Source organism: Nematostella vectensis, chromosome 12, assembly GCF_932526225.1.
Source record: "Nematostella vectensis chromosome 12, jaNemVect1.1, whole genome shotgun sequence".
Taxonomy (NCBI): domain Eukaryota; kingdom Metazoa; phylum Cnidaria; class Anthozoa; order Actiniaria; family Edwardsiidae; genus Nematostella; species Nematostella vectensis.
The window spans coordinates 11,393,283-11,420,846 of record NC_064045.1 but is presented as its reverse complement, the minus strand read 5'-3'; the positions used below and the strand labels follow the sequence as shown (position 1 = coordinate 11,420,846).

At 41.0% G+C, this 27,564-nt stretch overlaps 1 protein-coding gene across 4 annotated transcripts; it reads left to right on the top strand.

The window, feature by feature from the left end:
• Window positions 1–1,187: 1,187 nt before the first annotated feature.
• LOC5520570 lies at window positions 1,188–27,058 on the top strand. 4 transcript variants are annotated; one of them, XM_048719905.1, is made up of 25 exons: window positions 1,188–1,584; window positions 2,178–2,307; window positions 3,529–3,686; window positions 4,201–4,552; window positions 5,181–5,362; window positions 6,175–6,465; window positions 7,460–7,638; window positions 8,345–9,002; window positions 9,568–9,942; window positions 10,489–10,729; window positions 11,103–11,302; window positions 11,983–12,210; window positions 12,749–12,794; window positions 13,144–13,355; window positions 13,787–14,425; window positions 14,812–14,866; window positions 15,472–15,659; window positions 19,021–19,251; window positions 19,708–19,817; window positions 20,238–20,343; window positions 20,631–20,700; window positions 21,386–21,490; window positions 21,683–21,742; window positions 22,072–22,317; window positions 22,903–27,058. In XM_048719905.1, exons 1-25 carry the CDS (start codon window positions 1,210–1,212, stop codon window positions 23,157–23,159), a joined length of 5,694 nt encoding a protein of 1,897 aa, XP_048575862.1. In that variant the 5' UTR covers window positions 1,188–1,209; the 3' UTR covers window positions 23,160–27,058. The 4 variants fall into 4 exon arrangements, with proteins under 4 accessions (XP_048575862.1, XP_048575861.1, XP_048575860.1 ...); XM_048719904.1 differs by having other exon boundaries at window positions 22,900–27,058; XM_048719903.1 differs by having other exon boundaries at window positions 22,765–27,058.
• Window positions 27,059–27,564: the final 506 nt, after the last annotated feature.

Sequence of the window (27,564 nt, the reverse complement as noted above, 5' to 3'; positions counted from 1 at the left end):
TTCGAGAATTGCAAGATTTCAAAAACGTGTAAAAAAAAAAAAACTTCAGAGACTTGATTCAAAATCAAGAGCGGAAAACCTCGTGCTTCAAACACCGCTTCCGCTGTACTTGCTGCTTCTTCGTGGTTTCTCAACATTCATTATCTTCCTAATGGTCAAATAAAATCTGTAAGTTAGATATGATATTGGTTTTTGTGAATATTCCGGTTAATTGAGAAGAAATCCAAGAAAAATACAATTCATAAAACAATCCTTGTAGCGAGGGAATGCATTTTTGTGATGATCCAAGCCAGCAAGCTGAAGTATCTGAGATTCTCTAATAGTGAGAAAATAAAGAGGGAGTTATTACTGTACTTCTTTGATGCTGCTTCTAGACATTTCTATAACTATTAAGTATATTATACAAGCTGGAGTGATTTGGAGGATTTGAATCAAACGCGTATCACAGCCATTTTTTCGCTCGTCGCTATTTTCTTTCTTCTTGACTTGACTTCGCCGCTCAGACAAACAAAACAGTCAAATTATTCAGGGATTTAGCTTTCTGTGAGTATTTGTTTTCTTCTTCCGAGTTATTTTACATGATCTCTTTTCATTCCTATCGGGCAAAACAACAACACGCAACCCACGGGGGAGTAGGACAAAATAAAAGGAGCAAATCCTCACGCGCAGTGGTGGGGTGGTGGTTACTAAAAATCGCCAGATTCGGAATCGACATGGCGCACGGGTAATGCCAAAGTGTCCCTCTCTTGTCTTATGCTCTCTTGGTATACATTATTTGCTACTTTGCTTGTTCGTGTCTGGCGTCGTTGTCTCCTCGATTAGCAAGACACCTACTGTAAAGCTAGAAGACTTGAGTCTTTAAGTTAAGTTATTATAAAACGTTATTATAAAAGTTATTATTATAATCTCACTGCTACCCCCTCCCTTCCTCAGATCCATTTATCTGATACTATTGGCAAAATCATTTGGCTGCCCTCTCTCCCCACTTTTTCACTGGTCATTTCCTAATAATTTGTTCATTGGTACGGCCCGATTTTTCCAATGTGAGTCTTTGCTTTACTCCTTTTTTCCAGAGACAGGAAACGACTGGCTTTTTCGCCAGCTTCCATCTCTCCAAGGGCCTTGTATTGCATTCTGGGTATTCCAGGTAGCAATAAATATCCCAGGACTCCTTGCGAGCCTTCGTAGGAAGTGAACGAAGGATTCAAGATGGCGGCTTCCTTCCCGGTCTGGATTGGCGGACTGTCAGAAGACGTGACGGAGAATGTTTTGCTTGAGTTGTTTAATAAGTTCGGTCCCGTGAAAGACGTAGTAATCCTACGGGATGAGAGTGGAAAGTCTAGGCAGTCGGGTTTTGTCAATTTTTGGTCTTCAGATGTTGCGGAGGCCGCAAATGTGGGAATGAATGGTTGCGATATTTTGGGAAAAATTGTAGAAACGAAATACGCCAAAGAGGTCACTACAAATTATAGTAAAGTCCACATGGTCAAGGTTAATGCAAGCCAAAAAAAGTTAAACAGTAGGAAGCTTGCGGACTGTTCATATTTTATCGATAAAAAAGATTGTCCCTTCAAAACTGGTCAGGTAAGCTCCTAAAATATCGAACACTTGTTTGTTATTTCCAGTAATATTCTTTTCATGAAGATATATTTTATTGTAGTGACACTTGAAGTCTATAAAAGATTCGAGGAAGAAAATATTCTGAGAAATTGATTTACCAAAATTTATTAGCTGCACTGCATAACACCAATTTTTTAGGGGACCAGGGTATCCCAATGGAAAATGAGATGGCAAACTAAAAATTTGCTTTTGTAAACTTTTGTAAACACCACTCCATCCAACACAAATTTTATGCAGTCAAAAACATGTAATCCATGTAAAAAGGGGTTTAGAGAAATAAAATGAAAAAAAAAATGAAAGTCTATAGTACATATTTACCAATCTTGAGCTTTTTTTTCTTTTATGCATATTTACCCATTCATTTTACATGGCAGAGAGACAATAATTGTGCAAAGAAATCTGTGTGCCATCGTCATCCCTCTGCTGCCATGAATATCAATGTCCCTCGTACTGTACCTAAAGCCTTGCGGGTTATGACACAGAATCTCATAGTGGGACATGACTATTACATATCATAAATTATGTTCATTGTTATTTACAATTGATTTATTTTTCAGTGCCCTTATCGTCACAGTGCAGCAGCATTGTTATCAACTGTTGAATGTGAGAAATGGAAGAGTAAACTTTGTGAAGATGTCAACTGTTCTTCAAAACATTCTAAAAACAACACAGTAAAATACCAGACAGGTAAGGAACAGTTGCCACAAACTGGCTCAATGCAATTACTTTCTATTGTTTGTATGAAGAACTGTTACTAAAAATATTGGTATCAAGAACAGTCGCCCCAAAGTATCATATCCCCAAAGAATTTTATTCTTGCTTCAAAAGATGGAAATGCAATCTACTGTTATTGAAGAGTAAACATCCAAATTCACCATTGCTTGATCAAAATAACTACAGTGGATGAGAATATTCGCTTCTGCATGACTTTCTTGCTTCAAAAGACGACAGGCCCGTCCGTACCCAAGGGGGGGGGGGGGGGTGCAGGGGGTGCGAACACACCCACCCACAACGTCCAAAAGTCCACTTTTGGTTCACAATAGACATACTATTTGTAGACAAAACTATAAAATATAAGCAAGATCACTCTCTGGTATGTCATATATCCGTGAGTCAGACTTTATTTGTAGCCTAATCCGACAAAAAGCATCCCATGGAGATACTGCAAAGGCATAAAAAATCCATTTTTGTTAAGATTTGTATCAGAAAACTCGATCCCTTCCCCCCCCCCCCCCCCCACACACACACACACACACCTCCCCCAGAAAAAAATAGGTCCATGTTTTCTCGGATTTCGCACCCCCCCCCCCCCCCAAGAAAAATCCTGGGTACAGGCCTGGGGGACATATCTAATGTACAGTAGGATGATCGTTCTATGAGTGGAGTGATCCTACTCAACTATAATGCGCGACAGTACTTTGTGGCAATCATTCCGCAATTCAAAATATCAGTTGTAATTAATGCATTTAGATTTTGACAGTTTATTACAATAATCCTCACACTGTATATTATCCACAATCCCACCTTAAGCCATAATGCTTTCAAATATAAAAAATGTTTTAGTCTAAGGTGATTGTACCTGAGTGACTATATAGGGGAATGTATGAACACATGGTTAAAATGGTATGTTTTTCACCTCTGAGTGTAAGTTCCTCTTAACGTTTCGAGCATTAGGATTTTGTAATGCTCAAAATGCCAAAATGTATGCAGAGCACCTAGTTATTCTACAGCTTGTCTGTAGTTTTTCTAGTACTGCCACAGAAATCTCTGTATATATGCTATTCCCAGCTGAGCCATCTTTTTACTAGATGCTCTAGCAATAACGCTAATGGAGAGTTTGGGTCTGGCACCTGATGCGACACCTGATATTGTCATTAATAAAATCTTTTTACCTAATGTGTTCTGTAGTTCCCCCACCTAGATGTCCAAGCCACAATGCTTTCAAATGTAACGGGGAGTGTGGATCTGAGGAATGCGATACTCACTTTATGGAGATGGAAGCCATGAAGGAACACATCAAAAGAGGGAAGGAGAGAAAACATTTGCCCTCAGGGGCATGTGGCGTGGTATGTCAAGAAACATCACAATACTGTAGGTGACCTGCTCTAGGAAGTCACATGACTTTTAAATGTGCAAACTAACAGTACCCCAAAATAACACAGAAATAGCTGTGGTCACCATGCCATGTGATTATTGTTATTGCTACGTTTGAAGGTTATTTTTAGTTACACTGTCACTCTTCCAAGCGGCATGAAGTAAAAACGCACAACCCCCATCTTGTAATAGAAAAAGCTGTTGACATATGGTTTTTGTATTGAACATCACGGCCGTAACAGGGGGTGGGGCACTTGGGGCACATGCCCCCCCCCCAATATTTGCAAAGAAAATGACAAGTAAGGGCGTGGCTGTACCCCCCAATATTTTCTTAATGAATTTGTATTGTGCACCCCCCATTTTTCCGAGGCCCGCTACAGCTCTGAATATAGAGTAAAATGTACTTTTGTTACCATTGCATACTGTATAATTCTGGTTCAGATGCAATAACTAAATCTCAGTGACTGGTCATGTTTTGTTTTCTAGTGCAAAGCTGTTTTCTTTAGCGACGAAGAAAGGCAGCGCCATGCATGCCTCAACCCTAAGCACCATTCTGGACAACCTGTTAAAATACCGCTGTACCACCCTACACCCATCTACACTTCCTCCCAACCACACAGCCACCACACTACTCTATTTAGCAAAAAGCCTGCTGTACGTGGCTCTCTAACTGCTGGAGCTAATGCTTTAAAATCGAGCACTACATGCTTTTCTTGTGGAGACAGCTATGAGCATTCTGGAGACTCCCTGAGTAGTTTTGAGTGCGGCTTGGATGGGGTGGGATTTGGTGGTCATAGATGTCCTAATTCACCTTCCGTGAGGAATATTAATAGCGAGGGTAAGTATTTTTGTGGTGTTACCTTTAAGCATTCTGGAGACTCCCTGAGAAGTTTTTAATGCGGCTTGGGTAGGGTTTGGTGTTCATAAATGGCCTAATTCATCCCCTGTCAGTAATTTTAATAATGAGGGTTTGTAAGTATTCTTTGTGGTGTTAGCTTTAAGCATTCTATAAAACTCCTTGAGTAATGCAGCTTGGGGGGGGGAAGGGTTGGTGATCATTGATGTGCCTTATACACCTTCTGTCAAAAATTTTAATAGAGAGGGTGTAAGTGTGGTATTGCCTATTAGCATTCTGTGTAGCTCTGAGTGTTGGATTGTGTGGGTGCTTCACACTGTGTGACTGTGTGGGTGTGTTCACATCTCTTCACATGTATGATCTATTTTGCACTTGACTCTGTCACTAATATTTTTTTACAATATTTTAACAGTGATGCACAGTTTAGCTAAGCATACTCAAATGGGTTATTTAAAAAATAATTTTTTTCTGGGGGGGGGGAAGCGGCCACATCCCTGCTGCCCCTCGCATCACCACCATGTATTAAAAAAGATCAACACTGATTGAAGTTTCTATATTTGATGCAAGTTTTCATATTTTATCAGTATTCTTACATACTTTCTTTATACAGAACCTATTGGTGTGTTTTGGGATATTGAGAACTGCCCAGTACCTCGTGGGAAGTCAGCACTATCCGTGGTGGGGAAGATTAGAAAAGTATTTTTCGCTAATAAGCGGGAGGTGGAGTTTATGTGTGTGTGCGACATCAATAAGGAGAAAAAGGAAGTCATAGAAGATCTCAACAAGGCTCAGGTGAGACGCACCTAATTATGTGTTTTCCTTTTTTTTCATTTATGAATACCAATAAAAATTTCTAGTATGTAAATGATATGAATGAAAATTTGACATATATTAAACATTCCTCTCTGGTTTGTTGTTGTCAGTTTCCCCTTAGAAATACTTTTGAGACTTCCAACAATCAACTATACAAAGAGTCAACTTCAAATACACCAAATATAGATAGGCCGGAGTAAATGTGCAAGCTCTCAGATGGTTGAAATACAATGAAACCACCTTGTGATGAAATGCATCCGAAAAACTAATTCTTGCTGCCATTTCAAATCAATTGGTTTGGCTTCATTGTCGTTGTTCTAATGAAAAACTCATAGTTGATTGTTGGAGCAACTCCATAACATATAAAACAATTTTAGTTTTCTTTGGTAATTTTGAAAATTTGCTCTATTATCCCATGTTTTTCAACCTTATCATTTTGAATACAAGTGTGATCTATTTTTGAGTATGCATTGTTTTTTAAGAATATCTTACATAACAAAAACCCTTAAAGCTAGAATATTGAAATTACTGTGTCATGCTTTTTGAAAAAGTGTTATGATACCAGGCGTGTATTTAGGATTGGCTGAGGGGGGTGCATTCATAGGTATCATTTATGAAAAAATATAATAGTGTTTGATGATCCCTCAATAAGAAATTACCAACTTTTTGCTGGCCAAGGGAGGTGCACTTGGCACCCTGCGCACCCCCCCCCCCCTGTGTATGCGCCTGGATCTGTTTAACTAAGAACCAAAAAGTTCTTAGTATATAAGTATTTTGCTCTCTCTCCCAAGGTGACTGTTGTACACATCAACGCAACATCAAAGAATGCTGCTGATGACAAACTGCGTCAGTCACTTCGCCGCTTTGCACAATCCTACCCTTCCCCTGCCACGGTCATCCTTGTGTCTGGCGATATCAACTTTGCGGCAGAGCTCTCTGACCTGCGCCATCGGCATAATCTCACTGTTGTCTGTTTGCACAATGCTCATGCACAGACAGCACTGCTTGCTTGTGCACACGAGAACAAGCGCTTTGACCTGTTCACTGCTGACCTGCCAATCATTGCAACAACGCCTAATAGGGTAAGTTGTGGCTAGGGCCAGCTTCCTCTAAGCTTGTAGAGTTGAAAGAAAATGAAGTCTACTCCTGTACATACAAGAAAAGGAAACAAAATGTTTTTGTTATGAAATGAACTCATCGTATACAGTCACATCACTTTTTTAGGTCAGTCAATGCATGTTTCTCCCCTCCCCCATGAAAAAGAGACTTGCTTTCCAAACAAAAATGTTTAAGTTATGTACTCCTCATGTCCTGCCACGCCCCTTCTACAAGGCTACTGTAGTCTGATATTGATCAATACAAGAATGAATATGCATGAGCCCACTTTAGTAGGCTTTATCTGAGATGTGGTAAATCTTATGTAGAAGAAAAGTTTTAGATATTTTAACATACGTACAGTACACACCTTTTGTTCTCTATACTCTTTTTGTTATATTTACTAAACTGTGAGCTGTTGATACTGTGAAATGTTTGGCAATAGATACCTACCGTAAATGATCTTATAAACGCCTGTGGCGTCTATTAAATTTCGACGGTCCGAGGGGGGGCGTTCAATAGATAGGCATTTATTAGAATGGGCCGTTCTTTACAAACTATGAAAATATAACAAACCCAAGTGCAGTGGGGTTCTATTCTCAGTCAGGATCACGTTAGATTAAAGCCTGCATAGCAAGCATTATTTTACATTAAGCAAGTCTCACCTAATAGAAGCAAAACTCAGATTAATCAAATGTGATTTATATTACCGAAATTACTATGCCGTTTGCTTTTTAGCTGGGAAGGAGGGTAGAGAAGTGGGCGTTAAATAGAGGGGGCATTCATTAGAGAGGCGCTTTCATAACAATCTTGTAATCTTAGGGGGGAGGCGTTCATCAGATAGAAGGCGTTCTTTTGATAGGGTGCGTTTATTAGATCATTTATACGGTAGTAAACAGTGGCTTTCACATAGTTCCAAACAAGATTATGAATCATGGTGAAAGATGCCTCAAAGTCTAGTTAATTATTTCTGGGCTGCAGACTGGTGATGAATCAGGCCTGTCCACTGAGCTCACAATCCTTAATCTTCCTGTTGGGAAAGACGTCGCTCACATCAAGTCGAGGCTGAGGCAGCTATCTGATAACTGTGGGGGTCATGTGATTAGTGTTACAGGGCGAACAGCTGCTATTAGATTCGCCAACCACCCAAGCGCTGCAAGGTACTGTAAGAGTTCAAGAGCCCTGGACAGCCACACCTTTGCTATTTTTATCATTTGATATGTTGAGACAAATATATGATAGCATTTCGAAATAACCATCTTAAAACATCTTTAAAAGTATTATCTTTGGGGCGGTCAAACAAGCGGTTAACCGCCAGAGCTCCGCCGGCTGCTTCACGTTTTATCGCTGGCTTATTTTGTCTGATGTTTAAAATTATTAACAGAGCTAATTTTGCATCAATCCTTTTACAACCAGCTACTTTTTTTTAATCAACTACCTAATTCATTAAAAAAAATGCCAGAAAAATGCAAAAAACCGCAAAACCGTCAAAATAAGTCAATAACTGTAAACTGCGCAATTTAGAAAAAACAACAATACCGAGGTATAAAATACGAAAATTGGCCAAACTGCATCACCGCAAACCCTTACGCCCCCCTCCTGTATCTTCATTTACCGAAATTTGATTACAAATATTGGAATCTAATAATGAATGCTTTCTCAAGCTATAAGTATTTTGCCAGGTTGACGAAATGTTGGATGATAGAAGATATTTAAGTGTATGTTCCATGTCATTCTTTGTAACTTCAACAACAACCCTGTTAAAGCTGTTCGTATTACTTTTTGTTTTTGGGAGTTCTGTAAGAAACAGCTGTAGCTATTACATGTCTCAACTCACTTGACCAATAACATCGCATTGTTATTTAGGGCTAAGAAGAGGATTGATGGAGAGGACGTGTTTGGTTCAGCAATACAGGTAGTCTATTCATCAGTGAACGGTTCAAGCCCTCTCAAGGGAAGCCCACTGAAATCAAGACGTGCTATGGACCCCAAGGACCCAGCAACTCCGTCCAGGAAACTCAGCAACTTTATACCAATCGTCACTAGAGATAAGCCTACCAGACCATTGCCGGTCAAAAGTAATAATAACCCAGGGTCTGGTCTGGAAAATTCGGAATGGAATCGCTATGTGAAGAACCCTGCTGGAGTGCAAGTGGATGACGATGATCCCTTGGAGGACTTCACAGGGAAGCCCTTAAGAATAGTCTCTCAGTCTGCTACAACATCTATACACCCAACCACAACTTGCAGTGCCACCTACGCCTACCCAACAATGTGGCAGCAACATCCATATTACCCTGGGGTCATCAATATCCCCAGCCACAGCGGTGCCTTCCCTGCGATGAACCCCCTCATGATGGGAGGTCACCACCTGACCACGCCCTGGCTGGCAAGTCTGCATAACTTTACCATGCTCGATCAGCAGCGAGGAGGGATTGACTTGCTTGTGGGGAACCTTGATGAGACGGTCAGTAAGAAGGAGCTAAAGAAGAAGTTGGCATCAGTGTTCAGGGAACACTGCAAGGTAAAGTAAAGTGATGGCAAAATAGGTGATTTTCACTTGTGACTTTTTGTGGCAAATTCGTGCACGAACATTTTGCGGCTTGATAACAACAATGACAGAAATTCAGCCCTTACAAGGCAGTAAGAAATATCAGAAAGTGATGATTTTCATTAAAAGATTTGATTTTTCATCGCTCTCTGGCGTGGATGCTGCAGCCATTTCAATGTTTATTTTGGCGTGTGTTTCCCAAAATGTTGCATGATTTCTTAATACAGGTCGCCTATTGTTAGGTTGTCCTGCTGCTTGAAAATTCTCCTTAGAGTAAAAAGTGTACAGTTTTACAGTAATTACAGTATCGGCTATTAGTGGGTAAAACACTTACAGTGGGTAAGTGTTGGGAAAAAGGAGAAGAGTTCCATTAATTCTAAGTTTTCTACACGGTAAAAACACAGTCGACCGTCTAACGCTAATAGTGTCAGCGCAACTACTCTGCTTCACAAAGGCGTTCAACATACTTTTTCAACCTTGTGGTAATTCATAGCTTATTCGTTGGTGTAAGTAATGCAAAACTTCCCATATATGTTAGGTGTACTCGGTGGTTCTCCACGCAGGAGAAGACATGCCTTTGCGAGCCTTCGTCAAAGTCCCAAAACTTCCGGACGCCCAGATTGCAATGTCAAAGGTCCACAATCAACAGATATTCAATACTGCTGTCACTGTCACCATAGCAACCGAAAAGGAGAAGGAGCTGTGCTTCCTACGCTGTGAAGTGACGTCAGTTCTGAAGGAAGCTCCCTTACACTGGATGCCGCTCACTAAGTTCCTGAGCGAGTTTTATGAGAAGTGCTCACATGCCTTTGACATGAGCTCTATAGGCATGCTTCCTGATCTGGTAGTCATTCTTGGAAAGCCTGGAAGTCAGACGATAAGCCTGGTGACACATGTTCTTGGAAGTGTTAAGGTAAGGTAGACTTGGCAAGGAATTTTAATCCATGTTCTTGGAAGTGCTCAGGTGGAATATAGATTATAGGCCAGGACCGGGCTCCTAGAAGGTTAATGCTAACACAGGGATGGATGCCATTTTTATTCAATCAAATGTCGTGATAGCCTTATTTATCCGAAACTTAGCGCTAACCTGCTAGGAACCGGCCACAGCTAATTTAAGTTTTTTTTTACGTAATATTGTGGTCAGATGATTTTGCAAAGTAAACCATGTTCTAAGAGTGTTCTTGGAAGTGTTAAAAAGATACCTAGATTATAGTCCATTGTCATGTAACTCATGTTCCAAGAAGAACTTAACTTATGTCCTTGTAGTGTAGAAATCACTTGTGAGTGTTGAGACGATGTGGCCAAATGATAGAGATTAAGACAATTAAAAAAGTGTTGTGAATAAGTGCTTTAGCCCTGACCTCAATATTAGAGCATTGGCTATTGACGAAGGGTCTTTTCTGTCTCCTATTCTTTGACTTTTAAGTGTAAGCACGTTTCCGTTGTTCTTACATGTAAGGTTATCATAGAGCAAGAGAGTTTCACCTTGGAAGTCCACAATCTCTTAAAACAGTACAAAGGGAATCTTCCCCTAGTGAACTTTGCTGCATGTTACTGGATCAAGTTCAACAAGCATATAGAGGTCGGTGTGAATGGAATACCTCTAGCAGAGGCCTTAGAGGCGGTACCTAATGTACGTGTGACGTCGTCAGAAGCAGGCAATGAAACCGTCTGCTGGGCTAAGACTGGGATACGTAACGGTAAGGTGATCACTAACGGCCACTTGTGTCCAATCCAAACTAAAGTATTACCTGACCCTAGCTTTGTACCAATTGCATTTATAGTCTTTGTGTTTTGACCGTGTTTGATATAAGTGCGTGGAATAAAAGGTAATAGTTGGCCTGAAATATTGCAGCAAGAAATTAAGTTTGTTGCATAGTTGTGACCTCTTAGCATCGGAGATTTTGAATATTTGTGAGCGTGAGATTAAACAAGCGCATTTGCACAACATTTGCACAACATTCGCGATTAGGAACAGCCCCGTATGACTTTTTGTGCTTTCTTGTGCTTTCCTGATTTCTTTGCTCTGTGTTCAATGGATGATTACCAAAAGTTATATGTTTTTTTTTTCAGGCGGAGTCATCTCTAAGCTGTTAGAACTGTCTGCTGAACTCCAAGAGCTGCTAAAGGCACAGCAAGAGTTCAAGCTTCCACTGAGTCAAGTGATATCAGCCTACCAAAAGTGGTTCAACAGACGGTTGCCATTTGACCCTATGGTGTATGGGTTCTCGTCTGTGAGGGACTTACTGGATGCCCTCCCTTCGGTCGTCGAGGTACGATCTCATTGTTTTATTAAAGCAATGCTAGTTCAAGTTATAGATAGTGGTGCACATGTGTTCCTAAGCAATGTCTATGATGTAGATGGTGGTATACACTGTGTTCTATGATCCATGTCCAGACAGTATATTTTGATACACATTCTGATTTCTAGCTTGTAGAATAACATGTAATACATGTGTGATCTGTGATCCATATTCAGCTTGTAGGTGATGGTACAAATGTGTTCCTTGTTCAGGTTATAGATGATGGTACATGTGTGATCTGTGATTGTTGTCCATGGTATAGATGGTGGTTCATACATATGTGTTCTGTGTTTTTGCCAAAGCCGGAACCAGACGACCTATCGTCAAACTTATTGTTTGAATTGGATGCTCTAGATTATCACCAGGGAGTGCAAAATGAAATTTTACGTCGACCACGAAGGGACTGGAACCCTTAGTATTTTGATTCGGAATCAGACGCCTTATCCATTAGGCCACACGGTCACGTGCTGACCAATTGATGATTGTTTGAATTGGATGCTCTAGATTGTCACCATGGAGTGCAAAATGAAATTGTTATGTGGTCTGTGATTTTTGTCCAGTTTGTAGGTGATGGAACATATGTGGTCTGTGGTTTTTGTCCAGCTTGTAGATGATGGTACAGTGATATGTGATCTGGCGATTTTGTCCAGGTTATAGATGATGGTATGGAACGATATGTGATGCTCACCAAGCGCCTCAGGGTCCTGGTATTTGAGCAAGATGTGCGGACGCTACTGGAGTGCCAGCCAGGCCAGACATTGCTACTCACCGCCTTCATGCCAGCTTATAAAAGGTTCTTTGGACGCAAGTGTGAGGTGTCCGACTATGGATTTTCCAGGCTTCTTGATCTCATGGATGCAGTCAAGCCTGCTGCACAGGTACTGTATAGCATTTCGCTCAAACTTTGAGTATCTTTCGGCTGCTATTGTTTCATCATATAACGTGCGCGAAAAAGTTTGAAAAAGCCGTCATTTTTACTCGTGGAACACAAGTTTTGTGAATAACCACGTAAATTTCACTCAAGTGGCGGCGGCGGTGGTGTGGACACTTCGATTTCAAAGAATAACGGGTCAATATATTGGCCAATCGAAAAGTGTTTACTTTGAAACCGTACAAAGAGCAAATCAAAACAGCCGTCTTATTTTATATTTTACACGATCGCTATGGATTATGGAGCTGTGACTTTTTTTAGCCAATCGTGAAGTACAGTATGTACTTTGAAACCGGAAATGTAATTATTGATGCCTTACCTTAAGCAATAGAATGAACCAGCTTGTATTGTGGAAGCGATTGAATCTCGCATAGTGATTCGAACCTACCAATAGGTTAAGACATTCATGCTATAAATGCCTATTAGTGATGGTGGTCCATAGTGTTGCTCTGGTTGTTCTGTAAACTCTCTCTCTCTTTCCCTAGATGCAAGGCACTGGTGACTCCCGCACCGTCCATCTAATAGATAAAGGTAAGTTTTTTTTTTATGACTTGGTATAATAGAATGGTTTAGAATATCTTTTAGAAAACAAAAGGCATTTTAGCAAAGTGGGCGAAAACGCGAAATACATGTGTTCTGTTTTTGTCTTTTTCAAATTTCATACTTATTTAAAAGAATTTCGTTCAACCACAAATTCTTTGTTATTGAAAATATCAAAACAACCATAATAATTGCAGTCACATACTTCAATAACATTATTCAGCTGAAAGTTTCTCAGTTGCTCTCTTGAATCAGCCGATGGGAAAGGATGCTTTGTTTGACTCGGTATTGTATGATTCGCCTTCTTTAACCCCGCCTAATGACTTCCTCTCTCTTTTAGCTTGCTACAAAGCAAACAAAATCGAAAATCGAATGACGCTCCACATCCTGTCCCGCGAGCTGCAGGATCTCCTCGCCACGTGCCCGTCCCAGCGCCTCCCGGTCGCGCAGGTCATGTTGAAGTATGCAGAGTGTTACGGACAGTACTTCAAGATTGGAGAGTGCGGATACACACTGCTGGAGGATTTACTAGCGGCTATACCCACTGTACAGGTACGCTGGAGATTTCTGGCGATTCTTTTGTTAAAGTAACCATTGCACCTGCTCTATTATTTACACTAAAACTCTGCACTAAAACTCGCATAAAGGGACTAGTTGGGACTTATTATTGTTCCCTGTTATTTACAAATTCTTTATATTTTAACGAAGAATGGTGTTTCCGCTTATGTTAAGACGGCTTTAATGCAAGATCATTTTATATTTATATTATTTTTCTCTCTCTGCGATTAACGGTATAATGCAAGAAAGAAAAATAGATTTTGACGAGATCTGTATTTTTTCTATTCAAGCATTACATTTTTGGCTGAGATTGAATTTCCTGTAAATCATGACGAAATCAAGAATAGCAGAGATAGAAAGAAAGATTGATATTGCTAATATTGCATTCTCGTGTTATAGTTCTTATACTAACCCTTGCCTTTTAGCTCATAGATATAAACGGAGTGAAGTACGTCTGCTTGCCGGAGTCACCACCCCCCACGCCTCCCAGACACTCCCAAACAGCCCCACAACAAAGTCCCTTGAAGAAAATCAGCACAAACCAGCAGTGCACTGATACAAGTCAACCGAGAAAAGTTAGCCAGCTTAAAGGAAATCAGCAGGTCAAAGTGACTGATCTATCCAGTCTACCTGTGAAAAACAATTTATGTCCAAGTCAAGCAGCTAAAGTGGGTCTCTTAGAAACTGAGACTGGAAAAGCAAATAACTCTTCAAGCTTACCCCGTAAAACTGCATCTGGAAAACCGACCCAGTCAGGTCCGCCTGGAAAAGTAGAGCACCCATCAAAGGGAGTTCTGCTTGGAAAAGTAGACCAGCCATCAAAGGCAGGTCTGCCTGGAAAAGTAGACCAGCCATCTAAGACGAAACAGTCTTTTGGCCAATCCACTAAATCATTACCTAATACCCTTGTTGATGAGATAGCGGAACTTGTCAGAGAGCACGATGGTCAGTTCCTGGTGGCAAGCCGACTCTCCGCTGCATACAAGAAGAGATTTAATAGAAAGCTTCCTATCGCTTTTAGTAAGATATGTGAAATGCTGGATTGCAGTGAGACCGAGTTGAAGGTAAGCTTACTGCCCATTCTGGGTATTGGGATGTAAACAATTGTGGGCAAGTCCTCTCTGATAAGGACACCCTCAGGACTCAAATAGTTTTACAAAGGTGATGGTATGTCCTGTTAAGGCTGATTAGAATTTACAGAAAATATATGGACGTTTTTAATGGGGACTTTGGAGAAATCGGCCTTGAGTGACTTTCTTTAGGACAAAGTTCCACTATATAGATAGACGAAGCCTTCCTTTTGATGAAGGAAAGAAAATAGGATTCACCCTCTCCTTTCAGGACCCCGTGAAGAAGAATTTTAGGCCTACTGGGCTACTCGATCAATGCTGGATTGAAGCTAGACGAGTGTATATGACAAGGCATTTCGATGGTTTTCTTTCTTTTCCAGATCAAAGGAAAAGGCGTGGATCAAATATTTTGTTTGACAAGAAAAACAGACTCAGGTAATCAATGGATTCTCTTACTGCCCCTTTCTGTGCAAAAGCGAGACCACCTTTGAACATAAGTAGATTAACAACCTGTGAACAACTAGTTTCCATCGCATCTCTAGTAACTCTTGTCAGGGTTGTCCCAAAAGCCCCAACTCCTGACATCTATACCCTGTGTAAGCCACGTCATGTAAAACCGTTTATCTTGCCCGCTATGACATGACGGAAACGCTTCAAATAAGCTCATTTCAGATCTAATAAGGCGGAAAATTTATCTAAGTACTTAGTGAGTAATAGCAAACAAAATATCAAATGCGACTTTTTAAAAATTGATGTGACTTTTTGTAAAGTGTCATTGAAATTTGAGCTTTTCGTCCCTAAGCTCATACATAGGACAAGGATGATCAAGGAAAAATATCTTAAAAAGCAAAAATCTGGGTTTGTGCATTTAGGCCTCACGTTATTTGTGTTTCAAATATTAGTCCGGAATGCAAGGAACCGATGGCCATTGTAAGAAATTGTGTCTTCTTTCTCTATCTCGAATTGCGAATTTTCCAGGTTTTTCCATCATGTCGCCCGCAACAGCAACAAAGATTAATCATAATCACTTTTTTCCACAGAGCACCGTGCCCTTGACGCCCTTGCTGACGACATTGTCACTATCCTTAGGAAGTACCCCGGATGCCGTGTTGCTCGCGCAGGTCTATCCGATATTTACGCGCGTCACAAGGGCCATGGCATCATGCCAAAGCGCTGGGGTTACCCCAATATTGACACTTTACTGGAGCAACTCAGCGACATAGTGCAGGTAAAGTGTACACAGGGTTCCCAGCAATCTAGGTAATGAGTTTCAGTCGCGAAAGTAAAAGTACACAGGGTTTCCAGCAATCCAGGAGAGGGGTTTTAGTTTTTCAGTGAAAATCAGGCGATTCGACTGCTTTAAAGTAGGAAAAAAAATAGGGATAAGCTGGTGTTGTCTTTTCTTCACAGAACTTGCCGCCCCCTAGACAGTCGAGGTATAAAAATGTACGAATAAGTCATATGAGCCATCTTACCAATTGACTTGCGGTAGTCTTTGACTAGCCAATTTGGCCTCGAAACCAATTAACTGCATGTTTGAGAATTCTGCGAACTTTTGTATTGAAAGACATTAACCGCTTGCCTATGTTAGTCAATCTTTAAGTAGTTAACTTTCCATTCCATTTATGTAATTGTTGTTCAAATATGTATTATAGGTTACAATTGAATGATTTCGATTTGAGGAAGCAGTTATTTCTCACTTGGAGTTCATCGAAAATACAATACAAAATGCTTATAGCGGAGCCAGCGCGGAGCTCCATACATAGAAATTGATAAACTAGGCGACTCAAAATTTGTGGTCAAAGACGTCATGTCACACTTTTTTGTGCCCGCTATCTGTACCACTCGCGTGACGAGCATATGCGACCAGGCCAGCTAATTAGTAGATTATGTTCAAGTCTTTTCTACATTGTCTACATTCTACATTTCTGCATCTAATCCATATCGGCTATCTCTTATCGTAAAATTGCTGTTTACCATACACATTTTCGCGAGGGGGACTGCCATAAAAACAGAAGTGGATGATCATCAGCAAAATTCTGACCCTAAGGGATAACACCTTGGGTGTGGTCAACAGTAATTTCTTTCTCTAAGCACTAGAAATAAACACATCTTCAGTTTTCCTGTATTGTGGTCCTTGAAACACCACCATGCCCATCCTTTTTCTGACTACATTCATGTCCAGTTGTTAATTGAGTGTGTTGATCCACTTTAAAGCCCCATTGGCAACCAAAGCGATTGTTGTTGTTTTGAGATAACACCATTGTCTTGCGAGCGATTTGATTGGTGGATTATAATACGCATAATTATTCACTACCGACACTCGAGGTGCGTGTTTCATCTTGTTTTCGCCTGTGAAGAAAGCTTTTCAGCTGTTTCCACTCTATTTAGGAAGACAAGAACATAACGTAACGGAGAAACGACCAAGCAATGTGTGCTTCTGGATAAGGATCATTGACAAATAAAGATTGATGTCATCGGGAAAGATGTTGGTTTATTCCACGCGATCACTCGAAACTATTCTTTGTTTTATCACTGATAAGTACTATAACCTGTAATTTAAATTCAAGGTTAATAACCATGAAGCGAGAATTCGAGGAGAATATATGCCGAACACATAGGAAGTATTTATTTCCCTGCTATGATTTGCAAATTCGACTCACGGCAAAACTTCCTCTTGCATTTTCAGGGTTGCATCGAGGCTCACCTTTGAATCGAACCTGCTATTTTCATTCCCTCTATATGTAAATGAGTGGCTCAGAGTCTGAAAAACTTTGACTTCCAGGAAAACTAAACCCAAATTCCTTTGTAGTCGTTGTGATTGTTATCACGCAATGCGTACAAGATTCTCTATAGGCAAGATACTGGCATCGACACGAAAGCAAAAAAGCGAAGGACTAAAGCGAAGGTTGTTCTTATCTTGTGTTAAATATACTCATAAAATGCAAAATGAATTATGTGTTGTTCTTGGACGTCAGTGAATGATTAATACAAGTGTCACGCGGGAAAATATCGCAGGGTGTCGGGGCTACGCTACTACTTGCTACGCGGGAAATTATTGCTTGGAGTCGGGATGCGCTAGTACTTGCGAAGCGGGAAATTAATACTAGGTGATGAGTTTCGCTATTTTTATAACTTTAGCATTTTTGTCAATTTACCGCCAACTTATGCCGGGAGTTAATGATGCGTTTTGTTTAGTTATGAGTCAACGGGAAATGGCCCCTATGGTAGGCGGGTCCATATTGTTTTCAAGATATTCGTGAATCGTAAATCGAGCATCTATGCCCGTTCCGTATTCATCAACCACCGGTAGAAAGTTGGTTTTGACTTCGGGAGCAGGTAACTCTAGGCATCGTTTAGGTCTAGTGAAATTCTGGTATAGCCAGAATTGGTATTAAGGAAGCAAGTGCAAAAATGATTGAAATGTTGTCAATCATTGTGGTCACGCATGAAGATTTTCATGCGCACTAGCTCGGCAAGCGTGAAGTGCGTTACCTCCGAAGTCAACAATAATCGTATAATCATTATGTAGGTCACGTCCAAGGGTAACCAACTGGCATGCCTGTGTTGGAATCTCGTTCTTCGAACACCCATTGGCTGAGAACCTTTATCCAAACGAAACTAAACGTTTTTCGGGGTGTCAGTGAAGGTCTCTTGTTTGGGCTTGCTGTCATTAGAGAGCATACAAAAGGGATGCGGTACGATACCCATCATCATCTTAAAATTACTTGTGTAAAGTAACGTTTGTAACAGCGACCAACTAAACCCGGTACCGTTCCCACATCTCGTCTCTGTCGTTTGTTACACAAGTTTCACCAACATTTTTACATACTTCAATTTCCCGTGACCTTCGGCCTTCGGCTCGAGGTGGTAAAACCGCGTTAATATAACATCGCATAAATGCCAGCATATAGATAAATCTTAAAATTAAAAAAAAAAAAAAAACGATACAGTAATAACTAATTAAAACTTTGAGGCGCATATCGACGATTTTAACGCGATTTTAACAACGATAGAAAAGGTTTCTTTCTTAACAATGTGTAGACTTTTTATTTTAGCGCAGTCGCTTATGGGCCTTTAAGTGTGAGGCCCCTGAGGGCTAGCAAAAGCGAAGACAATTTGAACACCCCCTGAGGGATAGCAGTTAGTAGCATTCCATGCACTAAAGATAGGACGATAAACCCTGTCTGACTATTTTATGAGGAGCCCCCCTCCCCTCCTGAATTAATATTGTCAAATACAATACAACAGTATACAACACTTTGATTTACAACACATGAGTCTTTCTACAGCATATAAAGGTGGATATTGTTTTTATGGATCGCTTTTTAATTATCACAAGAAATTCAGGGGGGTCATCTACCTAAACTGCCAAGGATTCTTTCATATAAAAAATATGGTAATAAAGCTGGCTCCGCTTTTAGGCAGTGCCTAAATCTATATATTTAAACATTGTGCTCACTTTGTCGATTCTGATTGGCTAAGAGCGCGCGCTTTATTTTGAGAATCATGCAATCGGAGGTCTCGACATCGATTGTTTCTGATATCACTCAAACCTCATCCAATAATTGTTTATTGTCACCCACCAGGTTGTCGGCACTGGTGAACTGGCAGCCGTGTGCTTGCGACAGGAGTATCTTCTCCGATGTTTTGCTCGTCAAATAGTCAACATGCTGCACCACCACGTGACCTCACGGCCAATCTTGGTCTCCTCCTTGAAAAAAGTCTATGAAAAGACCACAGGGAACCCGCTACACCCTCAGCTGTATGGCTACCAGAACCCCACTGAGTTACTTGATGCCATTGGTGCCGTAGTGGAGGTAAGAATATACACAGGGTACCCATAACTCCATCGAGCTGTTTGATGCTGTTGTTGCCGTGGTGGAGGTAAGGGATAAACAGGGTACCCAGAAGATAAGCAAGCAAATTCATGGATCTCTTTTATAGTACGCTTGTACAGCGACCTTATCGGGTTTTTTTTTTTTTTTTCGAAAACCTCGCGTTTGTGGTCTCTTCATTTTTTACTGCCGTTTCAGTTATCTCACGAATGGGAGAGGTGGCGGCCGTGTTTGAGAGATATTTTATCTTCAGGTTTCTTCAGTACAGGATGTAAAAATTGGACGTTAATATTGCTAACATTAAAGCAAATCAAACCTCCGAATCGAATTTAATGGAAAGTTGTTTCTTTTTTAATTACTTTTTGTTCAAGTAAACAAGAAACTTTTACTAACGGTTAAGTTGAAATTTTAACTGTGACATATTTTCTCCGATGGCAGGTTGTTGGTGAAAACTCTAGGCAGCGCCTCTGCCTGACTGCTCTGCAGATGTTTTCCATAGAGACCAAGCAGCTCCTTCTACAAAACGATGGATGTGTCTCCCTTAACAGGTATGAAGTTCAAACAGCCGGCTGTTTTGTTGGATCTACAGTATCTTTTCTTGCTCGTACAAAAGCATGATATTAACTTAGGTTTCTATAGGGCTGGATTAGGGTCTGCAAGAGTTATGAAGTCAGTCATTCTGTTATTCGTTTCATTTCTTCTATACAGCTGAAGGACATAGCTTGGTACATTTTTTACCTTGCACAGGGTGATAGGCCCTCGCATTTCTCATCGTTTCAGTTTTGTTCACTACGGGGTGGGGTCTGTCTGGGGAGTTTTATTTTGCCTTTTTAAAGTTTCGAACCTGGTATCTCTTTGCTAGGTTCGCTCCGTGTTTCCAACAACTGTACAACCGGCCTTGCCGTGCTGCGGACTAGGGGCGCTTTTTTTGTCTTTTTAAAGTTTCGAAACTGGTATCTCTTTGCTAGGTTCGCTCCGTGTTTCCAACAACTGTACAACCGGCCTTGCCGTGCTGCGGACTATGGCTACGGTCGCATCGCAGAGGTACTGAGTACCATATCAGGACTGGTGGACATCAGAGGCGAGGGCGCTGAGAAGATGGTCCTCTTGACAGAGGCGTCCGACGTGTTGCTTGACGATATCGGTAGGTAGCCAGGGCGTGGCCACAATACGTAAGAGGGGGTACGTTATCGGGACCATTGGATGACAGGGGTGAGGCTGCTAAGAAGATGGTCCTCTTGACAGAGGCGTCCGACGTGTTGCTTGACGATATCGGTAGGTAGTCAGGGCGTGGCCAGAATACGTAAGAGGGGGAGGCAAGAAGAAGGGTACAGCCGAGTACGTTATCAGGACTGGTGGACATCAGGGGCGATGGCGCTGAGAAGATGGTCCTCTTGACAGAGGCGTCCGACGTGTTGCTTGACGATATCGGTAGGTAGACAGGACGTGGCCACAATACGTAAGAGGGGGAGGCAAGAAGAAGGGTTCGGCCGAGTACATTATCAGGAACATTGGGTGACAAGGGTGAGGCTGCTAAGGAGATGGTCCTCTTGACAGAGGCGCCCGACGTGTTGTTTGACGATATCTGTAGGTAGTCAGGGCGTGGCCACAATACGTAAGAGAGGGAGGCATGAAGGGTTCGGTCGAGTTCGGTATCAGGACCATTGAGGGTGCTGAGAAAATGGTCCTTTGACAGATAGCACAGATGTGTCTCTTGGTGGCCAGAATACACGAGAGGAGTAGGAGGAAGTAGTAGGGTTGGACTGATTAACATTTAAGGACTGGGCATATCGGTATGCAGATAGGTAGTGGGTGGCCCGCATACATGAAAGTTGCGCAAATTGTAAAGTTAAAATGGGTATCGTGTCAGGACTATTAGGCATCATTGTTTAAGGAACTGAGAAAATGTTATGATTCGACCATGCTTACGCAGGCCATCTAGTTTTCTACAACCTGTTTAATAGTCTTTCTAGTCACATCATAACAACTAGAATCTCTGAGCCATGAAGGTTCTCCTGATTTCTATGTCCAACAGTTCATTACGATCTACGTGAACTGTTATTGACTTCCAGACTCAGAAGTAGAATAACGCCCTTATTCTAACCATTTCCCCCAGGCGGCCATGAGAGAGATCAGGAGTCCAGCTCAATGACATCGAGTTCCGGGGATACAACAAACAAAGACAACAGTGATAGCGAGGACTCCGTGATCGTGGAAGAAGGTATGAACTTCCAGATGATTGCTTCTTTTACATTAATTCAAATGATTAGTGTCAATAACGCAAACGCGAAACGATAGACAACAGAAAAACTGCAAAAATAGAAAAGAAAAACTGCGAAATGATAGACAACAGGAGCTGGTTTTTGTTAAGATTCCGTAAAAAAACCTACTAGATATTGTTACTTTTTAACAGAAAAAGAAGAAGAAGAACTGAATGAGGAAGGAACTGATGCAAGTGTTGTCAGTGGTGAAGGTATTACATGCAAATTTATCATTCATTTATCTCCTTGACGAAAAACGGATAACCAACTTTTGCAAAAGAAATCAAAAGGAATGCTTACCCCACTCACATTATTCCACGCTACCTTTTCTCGATGCTTTTTACTAATACTGCTAGCAGCAGTGGTGACTTTTCAGAAGGAATTTTTGCAAGCTGAGTTCCAAAAATGTACCTCTCGATATATGTTTGGTCCCCCCTCCAACCCCTCTTAAGAAACCCTGGATCTGCCCTCGAGCAGATTGTTAAGCTTTATTGATGTCGGATGTGTTTTCTAGAATTGTTTGTTAATTGGTTTGATACAGATTTGATCAAGCTTGAGGAGGTAGCATCGTCTTCCAATACCTCTGAGGTCACCTATGCCGATGACTGGATGATGGCCCCAGTACCCCGGACCCTACCTGAACCGTTACTTTTCCCATCTGCCCCTGCTGCACCCCCAGTAATAGGGGACCTGATTTCCTTCACCGAATTTGATCATGAACTTTCTTTCGCCGGACTGGAGCCAGAGCTCGAACAGGCGGTACCAAGAGCCACACTAAAAAACATCGGTATGGACACTTCATATTTTTAACTATGATACTGGAAAAGAAGTTGATTTATCTGTTTAACTTTAAGGGCTACCTCAATTGGCAGTAGATTACTAGTTTAACGTAATTGTAATGCGAGCTTTCTTTGTCTGCGCTGTATATTGCCACTTATCTTAGGTTACCTGGGTAGTAAAAAGCACTCATTGCTCAGGATCTGTCATGAATAACAGGCCACTCGAAGGAATTTGATGCTCAGAGTGTTTGCCGAAAGCATGAACGAAAGATGTACAAAGTGCAGACTCGTAATCCATAGTTAGTAGAGGGAGACCCCTACTAACTATGTGTAATCTTAGTACGATTTTTAACCGTTGAGAGGTATTAGACCCTGTTTTGTTATGCTTTCTTAATAGACGGGATAGTTTAGCGTCAGCTGTCCAGGAAAACCACCCCTTCTCTTCTTTTCTCTAGGTTATTTTAAGCCCATTAATTCCCAGTCGTCTCCGCCGCTTAGTGACCGTGAGGAGACTGTGCTGAGCCCAGGCCTTCGACAGCTGTCCGAAATCGAGGCTGAGTTATTAAACAACTCTGAATGTTCCTCCCCAGCAGCTGTTTTACAAGCTAGGGAAACCAATGGTCGAAGCCAGGACGTTTCCAGGAATGCAGTGACGTTTTCCAGGGAACCATCGCATGCTTCTGACCAGGATTTGTCCGATAAATCATTAGATATTTCTGAAAAGGTTGCGAACCGGCAGACACCAGATGCGTATGGCAAGGAAAAGTCCAGACAGTCACCTGCAGATAAAGGCAGGCGAACGCCTATGGTTAAACTGGCTGTCAACTTTACCATGGCCGGAAAGAAGTAGATGAGCGCTCCAATCAGAGCATGACCCTATCCGGAGACTGTACGGTCGGTATCGGTAGCATAGTACTTAGTACCTAGTACAGCGATAGCTTAGTTTAGTCGAATATCAATATTTATTTAGAATTGATAATAATAATTGGGATAATGCTTAGATAATGCTCCTGGAATTCTTATTCAAATCACTATTTTGTTGGTTAAAGTAAGTTCATTTTGTCTCGCGTTCCGTGATCATAAAAACGTTCATCTTTTTTTGACACGTTATGTATTTTGGAAGAACACTGAATTGTTTAGCAAGTTGTCTGCGTTGGCACGCCCTACAGCTTTTGGCCGTGCTAGGAACTTATCAGTACCATAAAAAAGGCAACCTCTACAATGTCAAATTGCTTCGAAGGCTTTGTTTTTCAACAGAGTCATAAGGAATTGACGATTGTAAACATCTTTGATCACGAGTATAAATGCGCGCAATGAACTTGGGTGACGTTTAGAAGTCCTTAGGATGCATGCCATGACGTTACAATACATACTGAACAAAGAGATGGTCCCCTGAACAAATTAACCTTATAAGAATAATGACCCTGAGTATCAAGCGCACTTTAGTGCCTTAGAGATGCGGGTTTGCCCTTAGTTTTATCTTCGATACGTGTTCTTGTTACCCTAAACGCTGGCATGAATTAAGGAATTGTGTGTTTGGTGCTTCCGTTGAAAAATTTGCAGGAATTCAGGAAATACTGACGTTAAGTGCTTGTTGACGTATCTCACACTTTGCCTTTTCCTGTTATTTTTCTTCCATTTGTTTACCTTTCAGTGTTGTATGGCTTGAGGGCTTTCTCTTACTGTACAGCTTATGGGCCCATCTTAGCGAACTGCTTATGGACCTATCTTAGCGTGTAGCTTAGGTGCTTGTCTTAGCGTACAGCTTATGGGCCTGTCTTTGTGTACAGCTTATGGGCCTGTCTTTGTGTACAGCTTAGGGGCTTGTCTTAGTGTACAGCTTATGGGCCTATCTTAGTGTACAGCTTAGGGGCTTGTCTTAGCGTACAGCTTATGTGCCTATCTTAGCGTACAGCTTATGGGCCTATCTATGGGCCTACAGCTTATGGGCCTATCTATGGGCCTACAGCTTATGGGCCTATCTATGGGCCTACAGCTTATGGGCCTATTTATGGGCCTATCTTAGCGCACAGCTTGTGGGCCTATCTTAGCGCACAGCTTGTGGGCCTATCTTAGCGCACAGCTTGTGGGCCTATCTTAGCGCACAGCTTGTGGGCCTATCTTAGCGCACAGCTTGTGGGCCTGTCTTAGCGTACAGCTTGTGGGCCTGTCTTAGCGTACAGCTTGTGTGCCTATCTTAGCGCACAGCTTGTGGGCCTATCTTAGCGCACAGCTTGTGGGCCTATCTTAGCGCACAGCTTGTGTGCCTATCTTAGCGTACAGCTTGTGTGCCTATCTTAGCGTACAGCTTGTGTGCCTATCTTAGCGTACAGCTTGTGTGCCTATCTTAGCGTACAGCTTGTGTGCCTATCTTAGCGTACAGCTTGTGGGCCTGTCTGAGCGTACAGCTTGTGGGCCTGTCTGAGCGTACAGCTTGTGGGCCTGTCTGAGCGTACAGCTTGTGGGCCTGTCTGAGCGTACAGCTTATTTACCTGTCTGAGCGTACAGCTTGTGTGCGGCCTATGTTACAGTTATAGACTTGGCCTTTGAGAGTTGTTGAAATAAGAACTCTTTTGTCCCTCTTACAGATATTTTATTGAGACAAATTTCCTGGTATTTCTTACCGTGTTTTGGGCCTTGGCAATATTAGAGGTTCTGCCTTAGCCCTCCTCCCCTCACCTTTATCAGTTTATTGATGCCTGCTTATCCGCCTCTACTGTGAGGCATTCGTCAAGTGCCTCTGACCAGGATTATTGGAGATTCTTTCTTTGACTCGTACGCCAGGAGACAATGCTATTAGCAGACTATTTGAACTTCTTACATGAAGGTGTAGCTCGTTGCTACGAATTTATCATTGAGGTTTTGGGGGCCATTGAATACAGCCACGGAATTTTGATCCCTCCATTAAAGTGGAGTGTCTAAAATGTCACTCATTGTTGGCTGGTAGAGCTTATTTTCCCATTATTTATGCAGATATGAGCTCTTTGCATTTTGATGGCCTCGTGTTTTTTTTCTTTCCATCATGAACTCCGATTCATCAAGTCCTCTGATTGCTTCTTTGTATTCTGTCTGATAAAGTCCTTTAGATTTCTTATTTGAATTCTATCTGAAAATGTCATTTGATTGCTTATTGAATTCTGTTTGATAAAGTCCTCTGATTGCTTCTTTAAATTCTATCTAAAAATGTCATCTGATTGCTTATTGAATTCTGTCTGATAAAGTCCTCTGATTGCTTCTTTGAATTCTATCTGAAAAAAGTTTTCTTTCTGCATATTTTTGTAAAGAAAATTCAAAAGTTGTTTATAGCTGGGTGATTTTGAGAACGATTGAGTCGTTTTGATTAAACGACTCAATCCTTCCTGCTTTTATGAACAGTTTTGAAACAATTGCTACATAATACTTTCGTTTTATTTTTGTAAAAAATATAAAAATATATTTGTATCAGCCCTGTTTTGTCTAGCGGGACGCCCCGAATGTACATCACGTGCGTTCTACTGTGCGCGCGCATAGACATCATAGCATATTTGCGCCTGTGCTACCCCCGCCATTCTTAGAAGACGACATCTGATTGGTTGTCTGGAGTGGTTTGATTGTGGGTTGTTTTGCTATGGGCTGAGGTGTTGTGTTTGAATGTGTTGTGTTTTCCTCATAGTATTCTAGTTACTTTAGCGAAACCTTCATCGGGAGTTTTCATGATCTTTCCTTTAGCATGGTTTAAATAATAGTAGCGTACTCTATACCTGTCTTCTAACAGATGCCTTACTTTAGTTGAGACCTCCAGTGAGGTCATCCTTAAAAATCGCAGTCTCACTTTATAATATGCTACAGTGTAGGATTTAGATCTTATTGATAAAAAAATTTAGTTGTCTCCATGATAACTTAGCTATCGCCTTTGAAACATTTCTGATTTAATTATTTTCTTACTAGGTTTAGTCGTTGTTAAATTCCTAGATTTTTATCAGCTGCCATTTATCTTCTCTATTTGTGTTGTGAATGTCTTTTTTTATTTCATCTTTGTTGTTGTTGGATAGACAAGCAGGTAATATCCTTCAGTGTTTAGCGGTAGACACTAGAATACCCCAGGATATATTAGTTGATAACAGTTTGAGCTTGGTACATAGTAATATAATGTCCCTTGTTTAAATTATAGCACGGCAGGAGTAAGGGGTCTGAAAATAACGTATGTAGTGGATATTAAAAGTCGCAGACACGAGATCAAGGAGATTTTCCGAGAAGTTTGGTCATCAAGGAGATTTTCCAATATGTTTGGAGGTCAAGGAGAGTTTTTGATAAATTTCGGAGTCTTGGGGGGCTCCTCTGATAGGTTATGGAGTTCAAAGCAGTTCAAAGCGGTTTTTTTATAAGTTTGGAACTTAATTTGAATTCCCAATAACTTCTGGAGATCAACGCGATTTTTCAATAAGTTTGGGATTTATTTCTGGATTCTTCTATTTTTCACTTGTATTTTGGCACTGTTTTTGCGTTTCTCCATGTTACATCGTTCTCACGATGTAGTTCTTGCTTTTCTTGCCATTAATTGTCAGCTATTTGACTTATTTGAGTTGAAGCGGTGGGAGGGATGACAACTCTCTGACCAAAGGCTGATTGTTAGCCATTAAAAAACAATATTTATTCCCTCCTACTCACGTCCGCAAAAGTCAAATAGCTGACATTTCTTTCACTACAATAATATACGCTATTTATTGTACGGAAAATTTTGATCAATAAATATGATTGTACCTGTTCATATTTATATGTATATACTTTTTATTTCTTTTCATTCGCTGGAAAAGACTTTCTACTTGTTTTGTTTAACCATAAAGATATAACATATTCAATATATACCTATTTTAATTAATGATGATAAGAAAATTAAAGTTTATAAGAAATGGAAAATGACAGTCGCATTACACTACTGGTTAGAGAATACAAACCTTGTATCTTTTTGTGGCATTCTCAGTGTTGCGCGACCTCGGCGAATCCAAAATCATTGTCTCGTTTGAGAATAGCACATAGTCAGACACAAGCTTTGGGGGCGGTGTGTCTGGTTTTGATTGTTTGGTTTGATTGACTACGCGCTATTCCCAAACTAAGAAAGGAATTTTTGAGACTGGGAGGTCGCGCAACAACGAATTGGCTATAGCACGAAAACAGCATTGTCAAACTTTGTTCCATTTTCCTATTGTTAAACTTAATTGAAATAGGTATATATCATTGCTAACAGCTTCGCCTAAATCTTCAAAACCGAACTAAAA

Coding starts and splice junctions, on each gene's coding strand:
- LOC5520570 (XM_048719903.1), top strand. CDS start 1,210: ATGGCGGCTTCCTTCCCGGTCTGGATTGGCGGACTGTCAGAAGACGTG. Junction 7,639..8,344: donor AACCACCCAAGCGCTGCAAG/GTACTGTAAGAG, acceptor ATTGTTATTTAG/GGCTAAGAAGAGGATTGATG. Junction 15,660..19,020: donor AACTCAGCGACATAGTGCAG/GTAAAGTGTACA, acceptor GTCACCCACCAG/GTTGTCGGCACTGGTGAACT.